The 20,110-nt window shown below is 41.5% G+C and overlaps 1 protein-coding gene across 2 annotated transcripts; it reads left to right on the top strand.

The window, feature by feature from the left end:
• The first annotated feature begins 2,195 nt into the window (after window positions 1–2,195).
• On the top strand, window positions 2,196–17,712 carry tspan11 (tetraspanin 11). 2 transcript variants are annotated; one of them, XM_047576028.1, is made up of 9 exons: window positions 2,196–2,339; window positions 4,937–5,031; window positions 6,714–6,905; window positions 9,841–9,915; window positions 11,541–11,645; window positions 11,926–12,084; window positions 13,191–13,277; window positions 14,145–14,261; window positions 16,354–17,712. In XM_047576028.1, exons 2-8 carry the CDS (start codon window positions 4,945–4,947, stop codon window positions 14,220–14,222), a joined length of 783 nt encoding a protein of 260 aa, XP_047431984.1. In that variant the 5' UTR covers window positions 2,196–2,339; window positions 4,937–4,944; the 3' UTR covers window positions 14,223–14,261; window positions 16,354–17,712. The 2 variants fall into 2 exon arrangements, with proteins under 2 accessions (XP_047431984.1, XP_047431985.1); XM_047576029.1 differs by lacking the exon at window positions 14,145–14,261.
• The last annotated feature ends 2,398 nt before the right edge of the window (window positions 17,713–20,110 follow it).

Genomic DNA, 20,110 nt, shown 5'->3' with positions numbered 1-20,110 from the left:
TAAATCTCTATTTTTCAACAGGATTTCAGTCATCAACCATCTAAACTGAGCTGTACATATCACTCTTGTTATCATCTTCCCTTAACTCTCTCAACCTAGGACTGTGCCACAGCTCTAAAGAGTCCAGTCTGTCATTTGGCTTCCAGGTGAGTCCGACCACAAGAGGTCAGGCACAACAAGCAGCTGAGTGGCTCAAACTGAGAGCTGTCCCGAGAGCTGAACCTCCACATGAAACTATATATAAGTCAAAATAGTATTGTTTCCTTACAGTACAGTTAAACCACTGGGATAATTTCCTTTTCTACTCTGTGCATAAATGGCTCAAATCCAAGCAAGCAGATGTTTAAAACTTGGCAAATCTGCCATTTCTTTGCTTCTATTTTTACACACACACACGTCTTATGTCTTTGTCACGCACTCCAGTGCACATTGTGTTTGCTTTCCCCTTCACCAGCTTGTATTTGCCATGCATGCTCGGTCATGCCCTGCTGCTCCTACGCCCCCCTCACCCTCAACTCCATGTGGGAGAAAGAATTAGAGAGCTTAGTGGACTATAAAAGCAGCGAGAGGCGATAAACTAACTCCAGGAGAATGAGACTGGACATAAAGGCACTGGTTGGGCATGTAAAGGAGCTGGCTTTAGGGAGAAGCTCACATTGCACGTGCAGCCTATGAGAAAATGGACATGCTCCGTATTGCGAGATACACAACAATCATATCTTGTCTTAAAGCTCTTGTTAGATGACATCTGGTTAGGGAAAACCTGACTCGATGGAGGAAATCCACTGCTAAGTAATGGTGATTTTTCAGTAGGCTGTCCACTGGAGAGGCCTGCAGCCATCATCCGCTCCTAATAGCTTGCATATTGAATTAGTGGGGTGGAAAAAGAGGCAAAAACGAGCCTGAAGAATTATTACAACATCAAAAACATATCACTTACCACGTTGATTGGACAGAACTGCTTTTTCTTTTACTAACTTATTACTATAATAAATGGGTTTCGCCTGTGCATTTATAGATATATATTTATTTCTGCAAACAAACCTGTGCGTGCAGGCTAAGTTGAGGCTAAGTTTCCAGTATTTTCTTGCTTTGTTTACTCATGCAGTCGTCATTGGGAAATTCTTCAGGGTGGATGTGTAACCTAGGTTATTGGCTGAGTGGGTTTCAGCCTATCTGGTGGTGGAGGGTAGCAGCTCCACTTGTCTGTCAATTGTGTTTCAGTTTACACTAGTGCAGCTTTCAGGGACTGTCAGACATATAACAACTGAGCCTATTATTTCAGTACTGTACAGTGATAAATCTTATATTTGCGAGGGTTATAGTAAACAATATTTATTTAAAGGTTTTGTAGTCAATCATGCTTACATTTTTGAGGCTGTGGTTTGTAGTAGAACTGTATTGTGCTGTACCTGTTTTAATTTATTTGCTAACCCCATTTTAGTTAGTGGACTAGGCTACATAACAGAAACACTTTTGAGTTTAATTCACTACAGTTTACCAGCACCACAAACTACATATTGCAAAATGATCATTCAGTTGAATTACCACCTTCCGGACCCTTTTTTTAAAGAGAAGCTGAACTTTATAACAGCAATTTCTCACCAGCGTACAATACAATAGTGAAAAATTCTGATTCATTAGGTCAACTCCGACAACTTTATTTATTACCCTCAGTTTAGCAGCAGTTAACCAGACTAAAAAACAAGCAAACAAACAAAAAACTGGTTTATAACAAAGACAGTCAGTATAAGGTGCATATTTTCACAGGCAAATTGATGATAAACCATAGACATCTGGACAATAAGTAGATAATAGGCAGATAAATAAATAAATACACAAAAATGCAACAAACAACATCATGATAATGTTTTGGCAACTCAATGTATACACATAAGTGTTAAGTTTCTGTATTAATAGTTTCATATCCTCTCAAAAGCAAACACTAACATGACGTTCTTTGTTGTTTTGTTTGCTTTAATAGGTCAATCTGATACAACTGATCTACTTTCTTTCCTTGAAATCGTTCTTGTAAATGTACCCTGACAGATACATTCAATATATACATATAATATGTAAAGATGTTTCGATTGATGTACAAAAAATGTTTGTATTCGTGCAAGGCTGCTCTCATGTAAGCGTTTTCATTTCTACGCAAATTCGAGTTAAAAAAAATACGAGCTGCACCCAAAGGCACCACCCTCGCTGAGTGAGAGGGATACAGAGCCTGAAAGCAACAAGCTTGACCGGACAAAACGCCCACTGCTGCAGCTGCAGCGTCATACACTGTGATTTAACAGGGATATCTGGATATTTTTTCAGCACTAAACGTCAGTCTGGTGAGTATTTTATCGGCGATGAGACCAAATCGCTAGTTTGCCGATGTAGCCGCAGGATAATCCGGTTTAACTGCGCATCAACGACGCAGGTGAAGGGGTGATTGTTTTTTCAGGATGCTCGGCTCCACTCCGCATCCTGAGGAAGGGACGGGTAGAAAGTTTGGCTTGAACCGTAAAAGACACTCGTTCACTTTTATTCATGGGTAGATTGTGACATCGAAGGACCACATGCAGTGGCCAAAATGTCCGAGACAGGAAATGTCCTGGAAGAAACCATGTTAGTTGTGAACTGTCGCTTTCCCCACACCGCATCTAAGTAAAAAATGTCACTAATGTCAGCTGGGTTAGTGTTTTCTGACCGGAGATGTTTGTCGAAATTACTGCATTTGAACAGAAGGTTGCAAACCAGTTTAAAAGTTTGTTGAACTGCGTTTGGGTTGGTATATAAAACCTTTCTAAATAACGTTAGTTCAGTTGTCCGCTTCCTTCCAGGAATAATACAAAAACTAAAAATGTATTTGGTTGTCCATATGATATCGTACTTAATATAGGAATAAACTGTTGACACTATCAGGCTAAGTGTCTGGATTGTTTTTTGTTTTTTTTTTTAACATTTTTTTTTCTTCGTGAAACTATGGCAGTTGTTCGTTAAAAGTAAGTATAAACAGTAGACAGTGTTAAAACTAAAATTAGGAATAAACTGTTGTAAATTACCAGCTAAAAGTTTAGTTTACATGTTAAATGTTTAGCTATCTATCTAGCCAACATAGCTAGTTCAAAGTATGTAGAAACGATTAGATGACTCACTGTAAGCTCAAATGTTGGATAGAAAATGGAAAATGCTAGCTAAACATATTAAAAGTTTAATTATTAGATAACAATACCCCCAAAAGATATGGGTAACGATGTGAATTTGTTTGCAAAATTAGGTACAAATATGTGGCTAAAACTATTAATAACAGACCCTGTTAAAAGTGGATTAAAAAAACCCTCAAAAGTATGGACAAATAGTTCAAATTGTTTGCTAAGAGTAGCTGTCTACAAGCAAATACAAACTATTTAAAAATGTTAGCCAAAGTACTATGGATAAACTGTTGAATTAATGCCTTAAAAGTAAAGTATGGCTAACAGGTGGTAATGTTAGCTAGAAATGGACAAAATAGTAACTTTAAAGTATGTAGAAAGAAGTAGAAACTGTCAACTAAAAGCTTGAATAAACAGTTCAAATTGTAAGCTAAATTTACAGCTAACTGTTGAAATTGTTAGCTAAAATTAGCAACATATCAACGTAGCAGATTAACAGTTGAAACTTTTGGCTAAAAGTGAATAAACATCTGCAAAACTAGCTTAAATTTGAAAAGGTTAGCTAAAAGTACTACGGATAAACTGCTGAATTAATTTGTTAAAAGTATGACTGACAGCTAAAATTGTGGAGAACTAAAATATAAAAAGGTTATCTTAAAGTTCAAATAAACAGTTAAAATTATTAGCGAAAGATACAGCTAATTGTTGCAATTGTTAGCTAAAATTATCGTCAGCTGAAATTAACAACAAACTAGTCTGGAAGCCACACAAACTTTAACCCACAATTTTTTTAAATTATTATTATTTATTTTCTGTGGCAGCAGATACACAGATAAAAGTAGACAAAAAAATGCAAAATTAGCCAAAACTATTAATAAACTGTATGTCAAAGCTTGGGCAAATAAAGTTAACATTTTTTTCTCATTTAAAGAAACTAAGAGAGACTCCATACCTGCACTGTTTCCTTTGCTCATAGCCACTGAAGGGCTACCTTGATCAACTATGTAGATCGATTTTTATGGATCCGAAGAGCTTCCCACCCCATGGCCTTTTATTTACAGAACAGAAACTCAACTAATGATTCTAATGAGACTTTATGGTCTGTACAGGGCTATGAATAATTTAAAAAGGTGGTTTGTGTAATGACGTTTTAATCTCAACTGCATCGCTAAACAGCTCGTAAGGTGCACTCCAGTAAAGAGCTAGCAGATGGAGTCACAGTTAGAAAAGATTCCGGAGTAAAAGTGACAGAAATGTGGCTTCAGCTCATTAGTGTGATTCGAGCGTCTTCAGTTATACCCCGAGGCACTTTGACAGTGTCGCTTGATACTATACTGCCTGATCAGAAGGAAGCTGTGTGCAACTTGGAGGTGTACGAAAAGTACTTTCACACGCTGTGAGACAAATTTTATGCGGAGCTGTCAAATGCCATTGGTTAGCTGAGCTTTTTCACTGGTGTAACTAATTTGGAATTTCATTTATTTTTTTCTCCATTAGATAAATACCAAGGCATTTGGGTTGCATGGATATGTGAGAATTACAAAGTTTGTTTTCCACACTTTCAATCCAGCCAGGTTATCAAATGTTCCTCGTTTTATTTTTCACGTACACCGATCAGGCACAACATTATGACCACTGACAGGCCAAGTGAATAACAATGAAGAACAGCACAAGGTCAACTCATAGGCCTCAAACGCCCCCACTAGCAACATTGTGTTGCCAGACACACACACACAGGAGTTATTACGCAAATGGTGATAATGTAATTGATGTAAACTTATCTGCCCTTTCAGGAAAGAACATGTCGGCGGTTTATAAAGATGACCAGGAAGACTGGCTGACAGTGTGTCTCAAGTACCTGCTCTTTGTTTTCAACTTTCTCTTTTGGGTAAGTGGCAAGTAAGCAGTTTTTTAAACCCACCTTTATATCAAAGGGACATGAGTATGAAACCCAGTCTGACAAGGAAGAAACATGAGGTTGTACTATCCTTAAGGAAGGTGTGAAACTCCTTCACTTGGGGCCACAAACAGCTGCTCCTGGTTTGTGAACATAAAGACAGTAAAGATATAGACAGATATAACAGACATTCCTTCCTTGTCACAATAAAGTTTCGTCGAGTGAAATCCAAATTTTTCGCTTTCACATGCAGTAAAAATAAAAAGACCTTCAACGACACAGAAACACATATAAGATTCGAAGTCTAAAAAAGCTGCAGTATGGACTCAGCCCAAAGTGAGTCATAGATTATTTAGAGCCTGTCAGCATACGGTGAGGAAGAGTGTATCAAGCCCGCTCACTGGCACAACGCAGTGTTACTGCAGTTTGTTACTAAAGCCATCCACTCTTCCAGCTACACTACAGAGAGCGTCTGAGCTTATTTTAAAAAAAGACTTGTGTGTGGAAAAGGTTAAAGGGATGAGAACAGGGTTCAAGCTTCATCTTTCAGGCTTATCGCTGACATTGCTCGAGGAAACAGCGGATTTTTCTCACAGCCCATATATTTTTTATATTTATACTTTTGTCCAAACACTACGCCATCAAATATGTATCAGCCATGGGAGCTGTACACTTTTTGGCAGGACAGTGTGTCTGTGACCCCTGCTATCATCGGAATTTGTTCCTTACAATATTGATAATGTGCTGTGTCTGGACTCTGTTTCGATTTGGACCGGCTCCAGATTGACTCGTTTATGTGTTGTGTGTCTTCTAGTGACGTAAATCAAATCTTCGTCCCGTTCAGTATGGATTTGGGGTGTATAACGTATGCCGACCTGCAGTAATGAGCGGGATGAAATGGATAAACGTTGAATAACTTCATTTTTAATTATTTAACAGTTATTTGTACAAAGACATGAAGTTAATGTAGAACCACCGTCAACTACAGTCCCCTGCCGGATTCATGCTGTGTCATCATGTTCATGCTATAACCTGTGTAGAGTCATCTCCCAGTGGGTGCTGTTTACACCCAAGCCGTGCCTCCTTGGTTGGGCATGAGTTGCCACGAATAAGACAAGCTTGCTTTTGAAGGAAAGGAATGGGAGGATGAAGGGGAGAGACTCCTCAGAGGCATTTCCTATTTGTCTGCCTGTGAAACCCATGAGATGGGAAGAACAGATCTGCACGTCACCCGGGTTCAGTTATTCAGGAAGTGGCCATTATGCCCCAAATTGTCCTCCAAATGCTGCAGCGACTGTTGTTCTTCGTGCTTTGTCTGCTTTCCTTTCTATATCCTGTTTTTTCTTTCTAAGTCTTTTATCGCACCCTTCCACCCTGCTCTTATGTTATTGGTTTTTATGTTTGACTCATCTAATAGGATTGAACACACTTCCTGTTTGTAACTTCATGCCAAGATCTATACTCGTCTGTCTACAGATTTTTTTAGTTGTTTTGTTTGTTTGTCTTCTCTTTAGGATTAAACTGGGATGATACTGATTCTTTGTGCCTTTATCCACATCTCCACCTTTCCCATTTCGTGACTCATGCCTTTTGTCGCAACTTTATGTATTTCTAGCTTTTTATAACCTTTTGCTACACTCTCATGATATATTATCTACATTTTCTTTTCCCAGGTGGGCGGAGTTGCTGTTTTGGGCGTAGGAATCTGGACGCTGCTGGAGAAGAGTGACTACTTGAGTCTGCTGGCTTCCAGCACCTTCGCTGTCTCGGCGTATATCCTCATCCTGGCAGGCGGCCTGGTGGTGGTTACGGGGTTTTTGGGCTGCTGCGCTGTCATCCGGGAACAGAGAAGCTGTCTATCCACGGTGAGACACAGTCAGAGAGGAGGGGGGGGGGGTTCTGCTGTAAAAGTGTGGGTAGGTCGTATAATACTGAATTATAACTTGCATGAGCGATTATGTAAATTTTTTATTATTAATCCGTTTACAGAATGTTACCTCACATGATAAATAGTAAATGAGTGTAGTTTATAGTCAAAGTTAATCCTTCAGTTGTTTTTTTATGGCACTTCATGCTATTTGGCAGGGGAAAGTAGACGCAGCCATGAAATGTTGGGAGATAGGGCAGTAATAACATGAATTCTTCCGTGCATCTGGATAAAGCCTATGTGCTCCCTATGTCCATGACAAACACAGGGGTACATGATATTTGTTCTTGGAGAGGCTGCGCCTTCAAGAGAGTTCTTTGTGTTGTGGTGCTGAACCAAAATCATCTGTATCAGTTCAGTGTCCATTTATAGGGAATTGGCACACACCAATCTCGAGGGCTAATCTCAAATTCACCAATTTTTTTGGCCATGTCAAACCACATGGTAACGTTTCGGCCTGGTGGCATGCGCTGATGAAGGCCATTGGGCCGAAATGTTAGCATGAGGTTGAGATTTGTCCTCAATATTGGTGTGTGCTACCTCCTTACAAAGACAGACAGTGGCCAGCAACAGCAGCCTGTATTTTTATTTGCTGCATTATTATTAAGTAGAGATTGACCGATATTGATTTTTTTTTAGGGCTGATACCGTTTTTTTTTTTTTTTTTTTTACATCAGCATTGGCCGATGGCCATTATGAGCTGCTGATTTTTCTGAGCCGATATTTGGAGCCAATACTGCTTTGGTAACAAATGTTAACGTGCGTCTAAGTGGACATCACAGCTAGAGTCTGCGTTGGCCCGTGGTCCTTCTGACCAAGTGTGTTCAGCTTACAGGCAGTATTGGTCTTACACCAGCTTTAACATCAACACATATTCCTACCAAAAGCTTAACAACAGCACAACAGATCCAATCTAAACTGTGGACACTCTTAACTTGCCAGAGAGAGAAAAAGAAACGCGAGCTAGCAAACTCCTATATAACAACAACAACAACAATTCCTACTTAACAACAACAACAACATTTTTTTTCAAAACTCTTATTTTTATTGGTGCTTGACATGCGAATGTGCAATTTGCACATTCCAGCTGAACGCAGTCTGCTAGCGGGGAGGGGCAATGAATGGGCTGTATGGGTCCTCAGCGTCTCCAGCAGCACATAGTTGCCTATTGATGCGCCTGTCTGTAAATCTTGTTGCGAGAAAAGAAAAAAAAAACAGGAATATCGGTCTGATATATCGGTCGATCTCTATTATTAAGTATTGAGTAAGTATTATAATATAGCTTTCTTGCTAATTGCATGCAAAAAGTTTGTATGTTTTAACATCCAGTACTGATGAAAGTCAATGATGAACACGAAGCTGCAAATTGGGAATGCTCCCCCAATATGTACAGAGTATTCATCAAGAGTAATACAGACAGGTTAGGGGTTTTTACAGACTTGAAATACTGCTGAGCCAAACTGTCACAGGTTATGTTATAATCCCAGTCTACTGGTCATAGACTGTCATGTCTACACTTAGAATCTAGATGCTCTTCCACAGGTGTAGGTTTGATTTCTCCACATTACTACACAACACCTATCCAGCGACATAACAAGGAACTCAAACCCTGGCCCGCGGTCTGTCATCGGATGCTGACAAATGGCTCCGACAGGGCCCTCACTGTCCTCGTTATTTTACAGAGACGGGGGGCCCAGCGGGAGAGGAGCAGGCGGGAGGTGAACGTTCTCTGCCGCAGGACTATTTATAGGTCTGTCTATCTGCTGCTGATGGATGGAGCGAGAGAGAGTGAGGGGCTTTCAGGAGCAAAGAGGAGGAGGTGTAGATCTGGATCTAGAATCTGTGGGGCGCTTTGAATAAAAAACACATCGATGTGCTATTTATAGGTTAGTTTGGGAGACAGGCGGTATGTTATGTGCACTAAGAGGCGGTGACGTTTTGCGTGGGCCGACCAGTGTTTTTATTATTATTCCTTTTTCCTAACCATGAGACACAAAGCAGCCTTTCTTCGTGGTACAATTACTGCTATAACAGCAGGAAAAGAAGAGAACATCTGTTTAACGGTGTTAAAAAAAAAAAATGCTTTCACCGAGTTCATCGCTTCCCCGCAGCTGTTTGTTACCGTTTCTAGTAGCATCTGTCTCTGTGTAATGGTTTGGAGTGAAGCAGAACTGGCGCTGTGGTCACACTTTTGTATCCTCTGACAGCTGGCCCCAATTAGTTATGTGTGTGTGTGTGTGTGTGTGTGTGTGTGTGTGTGTGTGTGTGTGTGTGTGTGTGTATTGCATTGTTTGTGATGGGTATATGAGGCACTTCACAAACAGTGGAAAGTTTGTCCTGTAGTTTTGATCTCGCTCGTTCTGCAACAGCCTACCTGAGCTCTCTAAACATGTGGGCAGTGTGTTTGCAGCACAGTTTACATAATTATGCTCCGCATCTCAATACGTGGAATTCTTGTCATCAAGGATGAATCGTAACAATTACATCAACCATTGTTTGTTGGTTTTATTGTTAGCTGCTCAGGGCTGGATTTTTAGATTCCTAATTTGCCAAACAAAGGTTTACTCTGCGGTGATGGCAGTATATAAACCACCTTTATTTATTTATTTTCGCCGAGACGTCTTTTTGAAGTCAATTATGATGCTTTCGAGAAGCGCGGAGAGCTCGGCGAAGGATCCCCGAGGGAAATCTGATTCCGCTGCCTGTCAAATTGCTGTCATTTCGTGCAACACGGCCATCTGCGCTAGAAGTGACAGATGCTGCGCGGTGGTGGCCGATGGAAGTTTCATATCGGGCCGACGCGAGCGCGAGTAACTTGAGTTAGCAGCGGGCAGTTTGCCAGTATTGATCCCCTTCATGTTTCTCATCCACAGTATTTCTTCTTCCTGCTGCTGATATTCTTGATTGAACTCGTGGCCGGAGTGCTGGCCTATGTTTACTATCAGAGGGTAAGTGATCCCTGTTTGTTATTTACTTGAGATCCATGCTGCCAGAGTGTGTTCAGTAGTTGAACTTAAAGCCGCTTCTCACTTCTGTTATTGAATAACAGTAACTCCTCAGACTTTAAGCCTCGTGTTTGAAGATGGTGTCAAAGATGTCTATCTATAATCCACTGTGACATTTCTTCTATTAAGATATTCTTAAAGTCAAGGCAGTAGGTAGAATATTGAATGCAGGCCTTTTTTTTTTTTTTACTGACAGCCTCACCGAGAGATGGTTTGAGTTTTATAGATGTTTTTGCCCTCGTTGAAGAGCAGCGCCCTCAGTAAAATAGCTAAAGCTCTGTCATGAAGAAAAGTTTGAATGTGCTCAGTTGCCAAGAGGATACTAAGGAAACAAGGCAAGTGCTAAGAAATAATCAAATGCTGGCTAGCTAGCATTTTTCTCTGTATTTGTGTAGTGCATTAGCAGTACTCAAAGTACTTTGTAGCATAGGTCTTCAACAGTGACCCCTGGGGGGTCCACAGGGGGTACTGCAGGGGAGTCGCAAAATCTTTTGGTTGATACATATATATATATATATATATATATATATATATTATTCCCACCCTCAAATTTACAATATAGAACACTTATAGTAGGTAGGGGGTCCCTACTTAATCTCTCCATCAGTTTCGGGGTCCTTGGCCTGAAAAACCTTGAAGGCCCCTGCTTTACAGTGTTCCTCGTTCCTCGTTCACATTTGAGGTGCGAGTTCAGTGCCTTGCCCTGTACGTTTGGACTTAGACACACTACACTTTGACTCCAAGTATTAGTCAACCCGTTCAACTGCCTGAGTCACAACAGGTTAAAAACGAAGCCTCCATTCTTTAACAAAGGCTAAAATCCGAAAAAGGAATCCTTCGGTTAAGTTTTTAGGCGGAAGAAATTTTTAATTATTAAATTATCGACAAAAATAAATGAGTGTTACATAAAGTTATGATGTAGGCGGTTGCCTGCGCAAAGAGAGAGCGTGGGATTGCGCAGGCCAGTTTTAAAGCAGCCCAGGGTGAATCTCCTCCGAGGACTTGGCTGTCTGGAGTGTGTCGAACACACAGGCCTCGCCATCTCGTCTTATCTGTCTTATCTGCCAGTCACTCAGCCAGGGCTCAAGAGAACACCGTGTTATCTGCAGGTAACCTCAGGGATTTATTATAACGGGAGAGGGTTCAGACCAGCGCAGAATCACATTAGAGATAAGAGTTCTCCTCCTCTTTGTGTTACTTGTCGTCTTTTGTGCGATGTCTACACACATCAAAAGCTATATTTAGAGCGTGTTTTGTGCAAACGCGTTGTTCATCCGTCTTTTCAGTCGCAGCACTCTGCGACGTTAGCTACCTGCCTATCATGCCCTAATCCTCCCACTCACTCCAGCGCTCACCTTTACAGTCTTTGCTCTTGCGGGTTATTTTTTCTCCCACTCGTGTTCTCTGTGTACTGGCTATGTTCCCCGTGCGATAATTAATTAGGCAGCGTGTGGTGTGCATGCAAACTGGGTTTTGTTCTCTCCAAAAAATGATGTTCCTCCCCTCGGTTCTCCCACTCAGGCACATCATTTGTCACCGCTGTCACTCCGTTTGCTCCTGTTTTCCAGCTGAGCGAGGAGCTGAAGCAGCATCTCAACCAGACTATGACGGAGAACTACGCTCAGCCGGGGAGGGAGTCCATCACCTTAGCGGTGAACAGGCTGCAACAGGATGTATGGAATGAATTCACACCATCTTTGTTCAGTTTGCGTGAGATTATGTAGTGACAACCTCAGCGTGTACGCTCAGGTGTACCTGTTGTAAATTTATTTTTCATTAGCCAGTCTGCAGCTCGGCTGCGTGGGGCTGTTTTATTCTGGATTTACACAAAGCGTTGTTCCAGAAATGACAAGTAAAATAGCCTGAGCTTAAATAGTCCCCGAGAGGAAAGGGACGTTCCCAGAATATTAATGTTAAAAGTTACCGAACCCATCTGTCTCTGCTCCTCTCCAGTTCAAATGCTGTGGCAGCAACAACTCCCATGACTGGATGCTGAGTGCGTACGTTACCTCACAGCAGGCTGAAGGCAGGGTGGTGCCTGACAGCTGCTGTAAGACCATCACCCCTCTCTGTGGCAGGAGGGACCACCCCTCAAACATCTACAAGGTGGAGGTCAGTGGACTGCACGCCATCATGCTCAAAGTTATTCTTTGTCTTTGGATCATGCTGATCAGTAGTTTATTCGTGTAGAGGATCATGCGGTTGTGAAAATATTTGTGTATTTGAATGTCTGGATGAGATACAGCCACAACATTAAAACCACTAAGAGGAGAAGTAAATAACTTTGACCATCTTGCGACAATGACACTCCTTGATGACAGCATTCACTCCCAGCAGGATGCAGCCTGACAGGAACAAATAAAAAAATGTGAAAAACAGCACAAGGTGTTAACCTGGCCTCCAGATTTACGAATGGTGATGCACCTTCTACTATTACACCGACTTCATTCATTCAGCAGCTTGTCTCCAATGTTGTTGTTCAAAAACAGTGATCAAGATCCTTTTGTTTGTTTTTCCATTTGTGAAATGAAATTATTGGACACCGAATAAGTCCAAGTGTGTTTTATAGCCAAAACATTTTTTTTTTGCGGCCTGACTAGACTCCCCGACATAAAAGAAATATCACTCGAGCACCTTTCACTACATGCCACGTCCTGACGCTTCACAACTCAAAATAAAATGGAGGGAAGACAGTGGAGAACAAGACAAAATAGTCGTCTGAAACGTTCGAGCTCTCTGGAAATGAATAAAAGATGAGCTTTTGAACGCTTATCCGCGCTGCACAGGGGACGTTTTCCACCTCCTCGTGTCAGACCTCTCAGTTCCCCCTTTATCGCTCGCAACGCACTGACTGCATCATGACCGTGAAGACGTACTCTTTGAGAATTAGAAAAACATCACATGCCACGTGTGGTGGATGTAACTCTGTAGGGTTAGAATGAAAGCCTAAAGTGTCGTCTGTCTTTATGTGGCTGTGTTATCGTCTCCATCTCTTTCTGTGGAGTGATGAAGCAGGAAGAGGAGCGTGGGAATGTTAAAAGGGTCCGGAAAGCTTGATCCTATCAAGAGAATAATAAACTAATATTTCCTGCAGGATGTATTTTTGTTTACTCTAGCAGATCACACATTAGTTAGCAGAAATGCGGACAAAGCAACATTTTTTAAAAGTGCACGGTCTTTTCTGTTAAATAATATGTTTCTCAATCTCGACTCTCCAGGGCGGTTGCATCACTAAGCTGGAACAGTTCCTGGCGGACCACCTGCTGGTTATTGGTGCTGTAGGGATTGGCGTGGCCTGCCTGCAGGTAAGGAAAAATATGATGTGTATACCTGCAAATGGTGGTTGAAGTACACCAGCTTTATTTAAGCCCACTAATTATTTCATAACGAAACAAAGGGCTGCTTTCATCCTTTGTGAATGAATAAGTTGCCTTTAGCTGAGGACAACCTCACAAAACCCAGACAGCTGGGTTTTAATCTTTCCATTACTGAAATTTTTAGCATGGCAGGTCAGCAGCCTCTAAATGGACACTTCTTTTCATCTCACTCTCGTCCCTCCGTCTTCATTATCTAATTTTGTTCATTCCTTTTTATTTGATTTGTTCCGGTCTGAGATGTACTCAAGCTTTTAAGCCTCGCGGAGCCTAAGGAGATGTACGTTGGTGCTTTTTAGTCATTCTGTGAAGACTCACCGCGCTTGTAAATTAACTTGGGCGAAACCTGAGACAAAACAAACCTGCATTGGTTCTTTTTCGAGGGTGTTTGTTACACTGATAGGCCCTTCAGTGCCTACCATTTTTGTTTGCGCCCTGCTCAGTGAGGAAACTGATGACGGAATTACTCTGCTGTGATTATCCGGACAGGAGAGATGACTGGTCACGTAATCAGCTGGTGCTGCATCTGTCATCCTCAAATGATCAGAAGGGACTGAATATAAAAATGTTGTATATCTTGAGTGTATTTATTTTTATCCTGTTTAGTGTCATTTTATCTAAATGTCTTTTTGCACCATTAACTTTTCTTGTCTATGTGTTTAAATCCATGTTAATGTAGTTTTTGTCTATAAATCTGCAGCATTAACTCTATTCTTATATTGTGTGTACCACACTAATCCGTGTCTGGTGCGTTATACTCTCATTGTGTCTTTATCTGTGTGTTTGGTGTGACTGTAGCTGGCCGGGGCACTCTTGACAGCCTGCTTTATCTATCTGCTCTATAAAGAAGAGGAAGAGGACTTTGGCGCATTGTAATTTGGGTCTAGAACACCTTGGTGGTTTAATCTAATGAAGGTTGGAGGGCATTGTGGATTTTCTTTTCTTTTTAAACTCATATTCGCGCTTGTGTGAGTGGCCGCTTTGCGCTCAACGTAACATCCGCCGCATGTGTGCAGAACAAAACGTATGCGACGAAGCATGCAGCTGCTCGGCTTTGGCTGTATATCACAGATTGTTGGTATGCATGTGGGACGACCGGGCTGTTGAGGATGTGACGACTTGAGAAAGGTCAAGCACATCTTGAGAGTGGCTTGAATAATCACGTCTGAACCACTTAAGCGCAGCGCCGTCGCTCACAACAGCCGCGGCCCGTGTATTTAAACAGCGCTGCTTCATTCTGTGAGGCAGCGTTGACGAGGAAAGGGAAAAGGCTGCAGCACTTGCTGTGTATCTCCACCAAGATGGTATGTAGGTGTGTATGACATGCTTTTAGATGATTCTATTTTATTCTTACAAAAGTTGGAGGCAAGATTAATTATCTAACTTAGATGGATTTTTTTTTTTTTTAAATTACAGAAATAGAATAGATAATGCATAAGCGTTGATGTTGTTGCCATAGTAACTTCAAATCTAATAAAAGACAATTTTTGAGGACAGGCGCCTAGAAATACAGTTAAATATACACTTTGTGTTTTTTATATAACACAGTTTCATGATAGCTTTTTAGCATCTTCTAAAACTGGGCTTCAGAGAAACAATGGATGTGCAATATGCACTGACGTCACTGCTGCCTCAGGCCACGCCCCCCTGAGTGGCAAAAACACGGTGAAATGTATCAGTAAATACAGTGAGACCGGGAAAAATGTGGATTATCAGATCAAATTAAGGACTATTGGACTCTACAACAAATGTAGCTAAATAAAAGATGCTAATGCTAAGAGTTTTACTGAGTACTAACATTAGCCGTACAATACTGTTGCGTCTGATTGGACGTTAAAAGGATGACGAGGAGTGAGAGACGATTATTGTTTTATTGTTATTTGTTGTTGGAACTGAAATAGTTACTATCGGCCATAACTACGCCAAAACAACAACATCCACAAACTTATCTGGCAGCCCTCCAGGATGTACATAAAGAAGTAACTTAAGGTCTGATTTCATCAAAAAATACAGCATAAATTAATATTACCTGACAGTAAATGTGAACCACAACACCAGGTTTCGCTTGTATCGCTTTTTTTTTTCTTATCTTTCCACCTCATATTATTTAGTCACATACCAGTCTTCCGCACATCTGCCACTGGAAGTTGGGAAGTAAAAAGAAAAGCTGAAACTTGCTACTTGACGAGTCGGTGCACAATGCTGACTCACTTGGCTTTCCCGTGGAGCTTTTAGTCACTCAGAGATGGAATCTGGGCACTTCCAGGTCCATCAAGCCTGGCAGGCTCAGCGGCTTCAGTCCGTATCTGTTCTGGCTGCTCTTACTTTTGGATCTTTTCTGCAGTCACGTTTAGCAGAGCTTCTGCAAAGTAGCTTTACAACGCAATGTCAAGAGATTTGAGCATTTTTGACATTTTTGAACCCAGATTCCACAAAATATCTGTGCAGAAGCTATTTTTCTCCAGCTCACGAGTCAACGTTTTCTTGAGAAAGTGAATGAAAAATCATGAGGAAAATGTACATACTTATGCATAAATACACAGACAAAACTTTTGGCAGAACTAATCATTCTCAAAAAAAGTCTTCTGGATAAGCAGAATCTTGTTGAGAAAAGGGGAAACGGGGAATCTAGTCTGCGTTCGTGAAATTAGTTATGAGTTATGAGTAAATTTTGGGCTTTTTGCTACGACAAAAATAGAACACACGATTAACATTCCTGCATGAATCAGCTCGTTCACCCCGCACCCAGCTCCATTCTGCCTCTGTTTATGCAAGTCTGTGTGCACACATGCTGCTGCAGTATACCGGCTGCTTGACTCCTGTCGTCCCCATAGTAACCAGCAACGTCCTTTCCAACAGCCTCTAACCCACCCCCCGCCCACCCACCCGCCCCGACCCCCATCACCTTTAACCCTCCTCTACCCCGCAGTCAACAGCATTTGCGCTTCCTGCAGCCTTCCATGGTGACGGAGCGGCACTCTCTGACCCCGACGCTTCCTGTTTTCAGATCTGTGGGATGGTGCTCACCTGCTGCTTGTACAGAAGGATCAAGATGGACCCTTACTGATGATCCAAAACACACCACTTTCGACATGCAGTTGGAACCCGAGCAGCTGACACATAACTTCGACCTATGAGTCTTGAATTCTGATCTGATCTCCAAGTGCATACACACACACACACACACACACACACACACACATATACACACACACACACACACACACACACACACACACACACACACAGTAAATGTCTCTCACAGAGGCTCATTTCAGGCTTTTTCCTACGCATCTTTACATCATGTTGAACTCAGATGTAGGTATTTTCTGATACCTGATACCTGTTCTGGACATACTGGAGCATGCTGTGTGGTTGCCTATGCTAAGATGCATGCATTAATGACCAGGTCTAAATAAGAAACCTACAAAATACACGTTGCATCATACACAACTAACGAGGATGCATATTGATTTGACATATTCTCAATGTGCAGATTTACGTAGTGGGGTTTCCCTGACTAAGTTGCCGTGTGCACTTCTGTTACCGTTAATGAGGAAAAGTGTTTCGTGGTTGTGTCTTTTGTAATCACAATGTGCCTCTTTCAAAACTCTACCGGTAAATATTTATGTCTTAAGTCTGTGCCTGAAAGCGTTGAAGGGAGCTGACGATACACTGTGACCAACTGCATCAAATGAAATGGGCTATCTTTATATTCGTAGTCACGTCTTCATCCCTGACAACAGCACTACGTGTTGAAACGTGTGACTAATCAAGTGTAACTAAATGCTATGGAGTCATTTTTCCTAGATCTCTGACACTATAACTCCACCTAGTGGCTGGCACTAGTACTCTACCACATCATGTGTAGTATTTTAACTACGCTCTTATTCCACAGTCATGCCACCCATTAAAATCAACAGTTCCTCTGCACGCGTGAGACTAAGAAACACACATTGCAGATGATATTTTGAGCATTTAGATATTTCATTATTTATATACAGTATTTCCCTAGGCCCACTTAAGTTTTGTTCTTTAGAGTAAAAAAAGTGACTGTTCTGAGTCTAAGAAAGTAAGGGACCATATTGTTTAGAATGCTTCATCCCTTTTTTTTGTTATACTTTATCCATCATAGTCTTAAAATGAGTCGAACACCAATAATTTACTGTATTTTCTCTAAATGGTGCTTCAAGTATTTGCATTTTCTTTTTGTTTTGTTGACGTCCACATAGAAGGGTGCTAATGTATAAACATCTGGCTAGTTGTTGATGAAATCGTAATAGAACTATAGCATGTGCTCCAACTACTGACTGTTGTACCCAAAATATTGATTTAAAAAATAAATGTTTAAATGTTGTTGCATTAAGAAACATTGTATTGTGTTAAAGAAACTCAGATATTTAGCGTGTTTGGTTCATGAGGTGACAGTGAGGCTCATCTCGTGTCTGTTTATGTGGCAATAGTTACAAACTTTGTGTTCCTATTCAAGAGTCAAGATCACTTTATTGATCTCCGCAGGGAAATCGTTTTGTCCAAGAGTCTCAAGATAACAGGGAACATAAATGTGACCAGACAAAGACATAAGAATACGAGTCAAGGATAAGAATAAGATAAAAATAAAAAATATCTTAAAAATAGTGTAAGAATGAGGTAGTAGTTACAAAAAATATTCTGTACTCATTTATTCTGTACTGTGTCATCCAAGAAATATGTCAGGTTTAGGGGTTGACCACTAGAGGGTGACAAAGGTTTTCCAGTTGCAATGCTGTGAACCATCTCAAATAATCTGTTTTGCTGAAGTCATTATTGACAGGAACAGCTACCACATTGCGACCAACATCGAATATAAACCTCACGTCTGTCATTTATTAATCAGTTATATAACAAAATCCCTCTGTGTTTCTTGCTGTAGTCATTAAGCTGCAGCTGTGTAATTGGATTTGAGTGATCTCTTTTTCTCAAATCGCTCCTCAATCTAGATTGTTCTAAAATGTTGCTCGGTCCCAGACCTTTGTATTTGCTGTGTGCACGGTGGTGTGACAGTGTGCACGCAAAGAATGTGCTGGAGAGACTGTTAGTGTTATCGTGTAATGTGTGGGCTCCAGTAGGAGGATGCTGTGAAAGCACTTGTTACGTGTGGGGTCTCCCACAATCCCACATTGGAAAAATCTCTCTGTCTTCCCAGTTTAAACCACATCTCCTCTTGTTGTGCAGCTCTGTGTGGTTTGTTGAGGAAAAGCCTCCATATATTAAACACTCTGCCGCTGAGATGCACGTTACTGCTTGTGCCATATTGCTGCCATATGACCTATTTGTCTTTGATGCACAACTTTTGCCTTTGTTTCACCCGCTCCAGATTTACTTACAAGACGCTGTGTCGGTCCAGAGCGATTTATCTTTGTCACCCATTTAGAAGACGACGGAAAAAAAAAAACGGGGAAAAGTTTTTAAAGCGCTTGGATGTCGTCCAGCATTTTGCCTTCAGCGAGTCTATAGAGTCTGTCAGTCTCTTTGTCTTCATCAGCTATAGGAGGATGGCTCTCATTTCCTGCAGATGTCACACATACTACGATGCGGAGATACTGACAAGATAGACACACACACACACACACAACTGAGGGGCCGTGCACATTAGCATGCGGTTTACACCCTTTGCCAAAGCGGATCCATGAGGGAGAATTGAGAGCAGCTGGAGCTTCACCAGTCCCCATGTGTTGAGGCCTCTTTGCATCACAAGCACTCAATACTTACACCCTCCCTCTTTGTCATCAGTGTAGCCGTAGGGATGACATTTCAGTGGGACGGCTGAAGAAGATGCACGGGAACGCACGCTGCAGCGTGATTTATCTGCTGACCATGTGTGTTTTTGCATGCACAGGTGACATGCACGTACCTGCGGTTTTACTGGGGGGACAGCATGTGAGCACATTTGCACATTCGAGTTATGGGTCCTCTTTGTCTACGCTGTTTGTTCAGCTCTCATAAAAAATTCTGCCACAACAGCGCCTTTGCCTCGGGACGTGCACCTGCGTTCAATGTGTGCAGAGCTACTCAAGGCTTTTCGATTGCGGTGATTGAGAGCTGTGGTGTAATAGACGCGCAAGGGGAGAACTGCTGTAACACATTTTGTGTTTGGTCTAACCAGCCTGAAGTGTAGCTGAGGATTCACTGTGCTCGCATTGTTCTTGAAAGCACATCTGTTTGAGTGGCAAAGGGACAAAGAGTGTCTTGCCGGGGGAAACTAAAGATACGTCATTTTCCTAGAACTAGGTCTTTGCCTGGGCACTGCAGCTGCCTCGAACTGTTTGAAACTGTGCCACCATATGGACAATATAATGTAAACAGCTCTTAAAAAAGTGAAGACCATCGCAGTTAGAGACACAGCTACAGAGATGGTTCAGATTAGGTTCAGTGTCAGTTAGCATTTGTTAGATAATGGAATGAAAGCATCACGACCATAGACAGTAAAAAGATGGACGACAGAACAGCTGCTCTAAAGTGAAGCCAAAGCAAGTAGAGCTCCCCCTGGTGATTGGCTGCAGTATGGACTCCTTCATGGCCTGCGTCACTGTGACGTCACAACGTTAGCTGGAGGCAAAACAGAGGGAAGCTTGAGGCGAACAATGACCTTTCAATGACAACTTTGATTTGGCGATTAAAAGAAAGGATTGGAGTGAAACGATCAATAATAATGTGCACACTTCATATGAGGTAAGATTAATACGTAATGCATCATCAGTTTCAGCCTGGATAACGTAAGGTTT

The sequence above is a fragment of the Mugil cephalus genome, chromosome 22 (assembly GCF_022458985.1).
Source record: "Mugil cephalus isolate CIBA_MC_2020 chromosome 22, CIBA_Mcephalus_1.1, whole genome shotgun sequence".
Taxonomy (NCBI): domain Eukaryota; kingdom Metazoa; phylum Chordata; class Actinopteri; order Mugiliformes; family Mugilidae; genus Mugil; species Mugil cephalus.
The sequence above is the reverse complement of the archived record's forward strand: the minus strand, read 5'-3'. Positions and strand labels throughout refer to the sequence as shown.

Excerpts from the sequence above, each read along its gene's own strand:
- tspan11 (XM_047576028.1), top strand. The coding sequence starts at position 4,945 with ATGTCGGCGGTTTATAAAGATGACCAGGAAGACTGGCTGACAGTGTGT. Across the intron at positions 9,916-11,540 it reads CCTATGTTTACTATCAGAGG|CTGAGCGAGGAGCTGAAGCA; the intron begins GTAAGTGATCCC and ends CCTGTTTTCCAG. Across the intron at positions 13,278-14,144 it reads TTGGCGTGGCCTGCCTGCAG|CTGGCCGGGGCACTCTTGAC; the intron begins GTAAGGAAAAAT and ends GTGTGACTGTAG.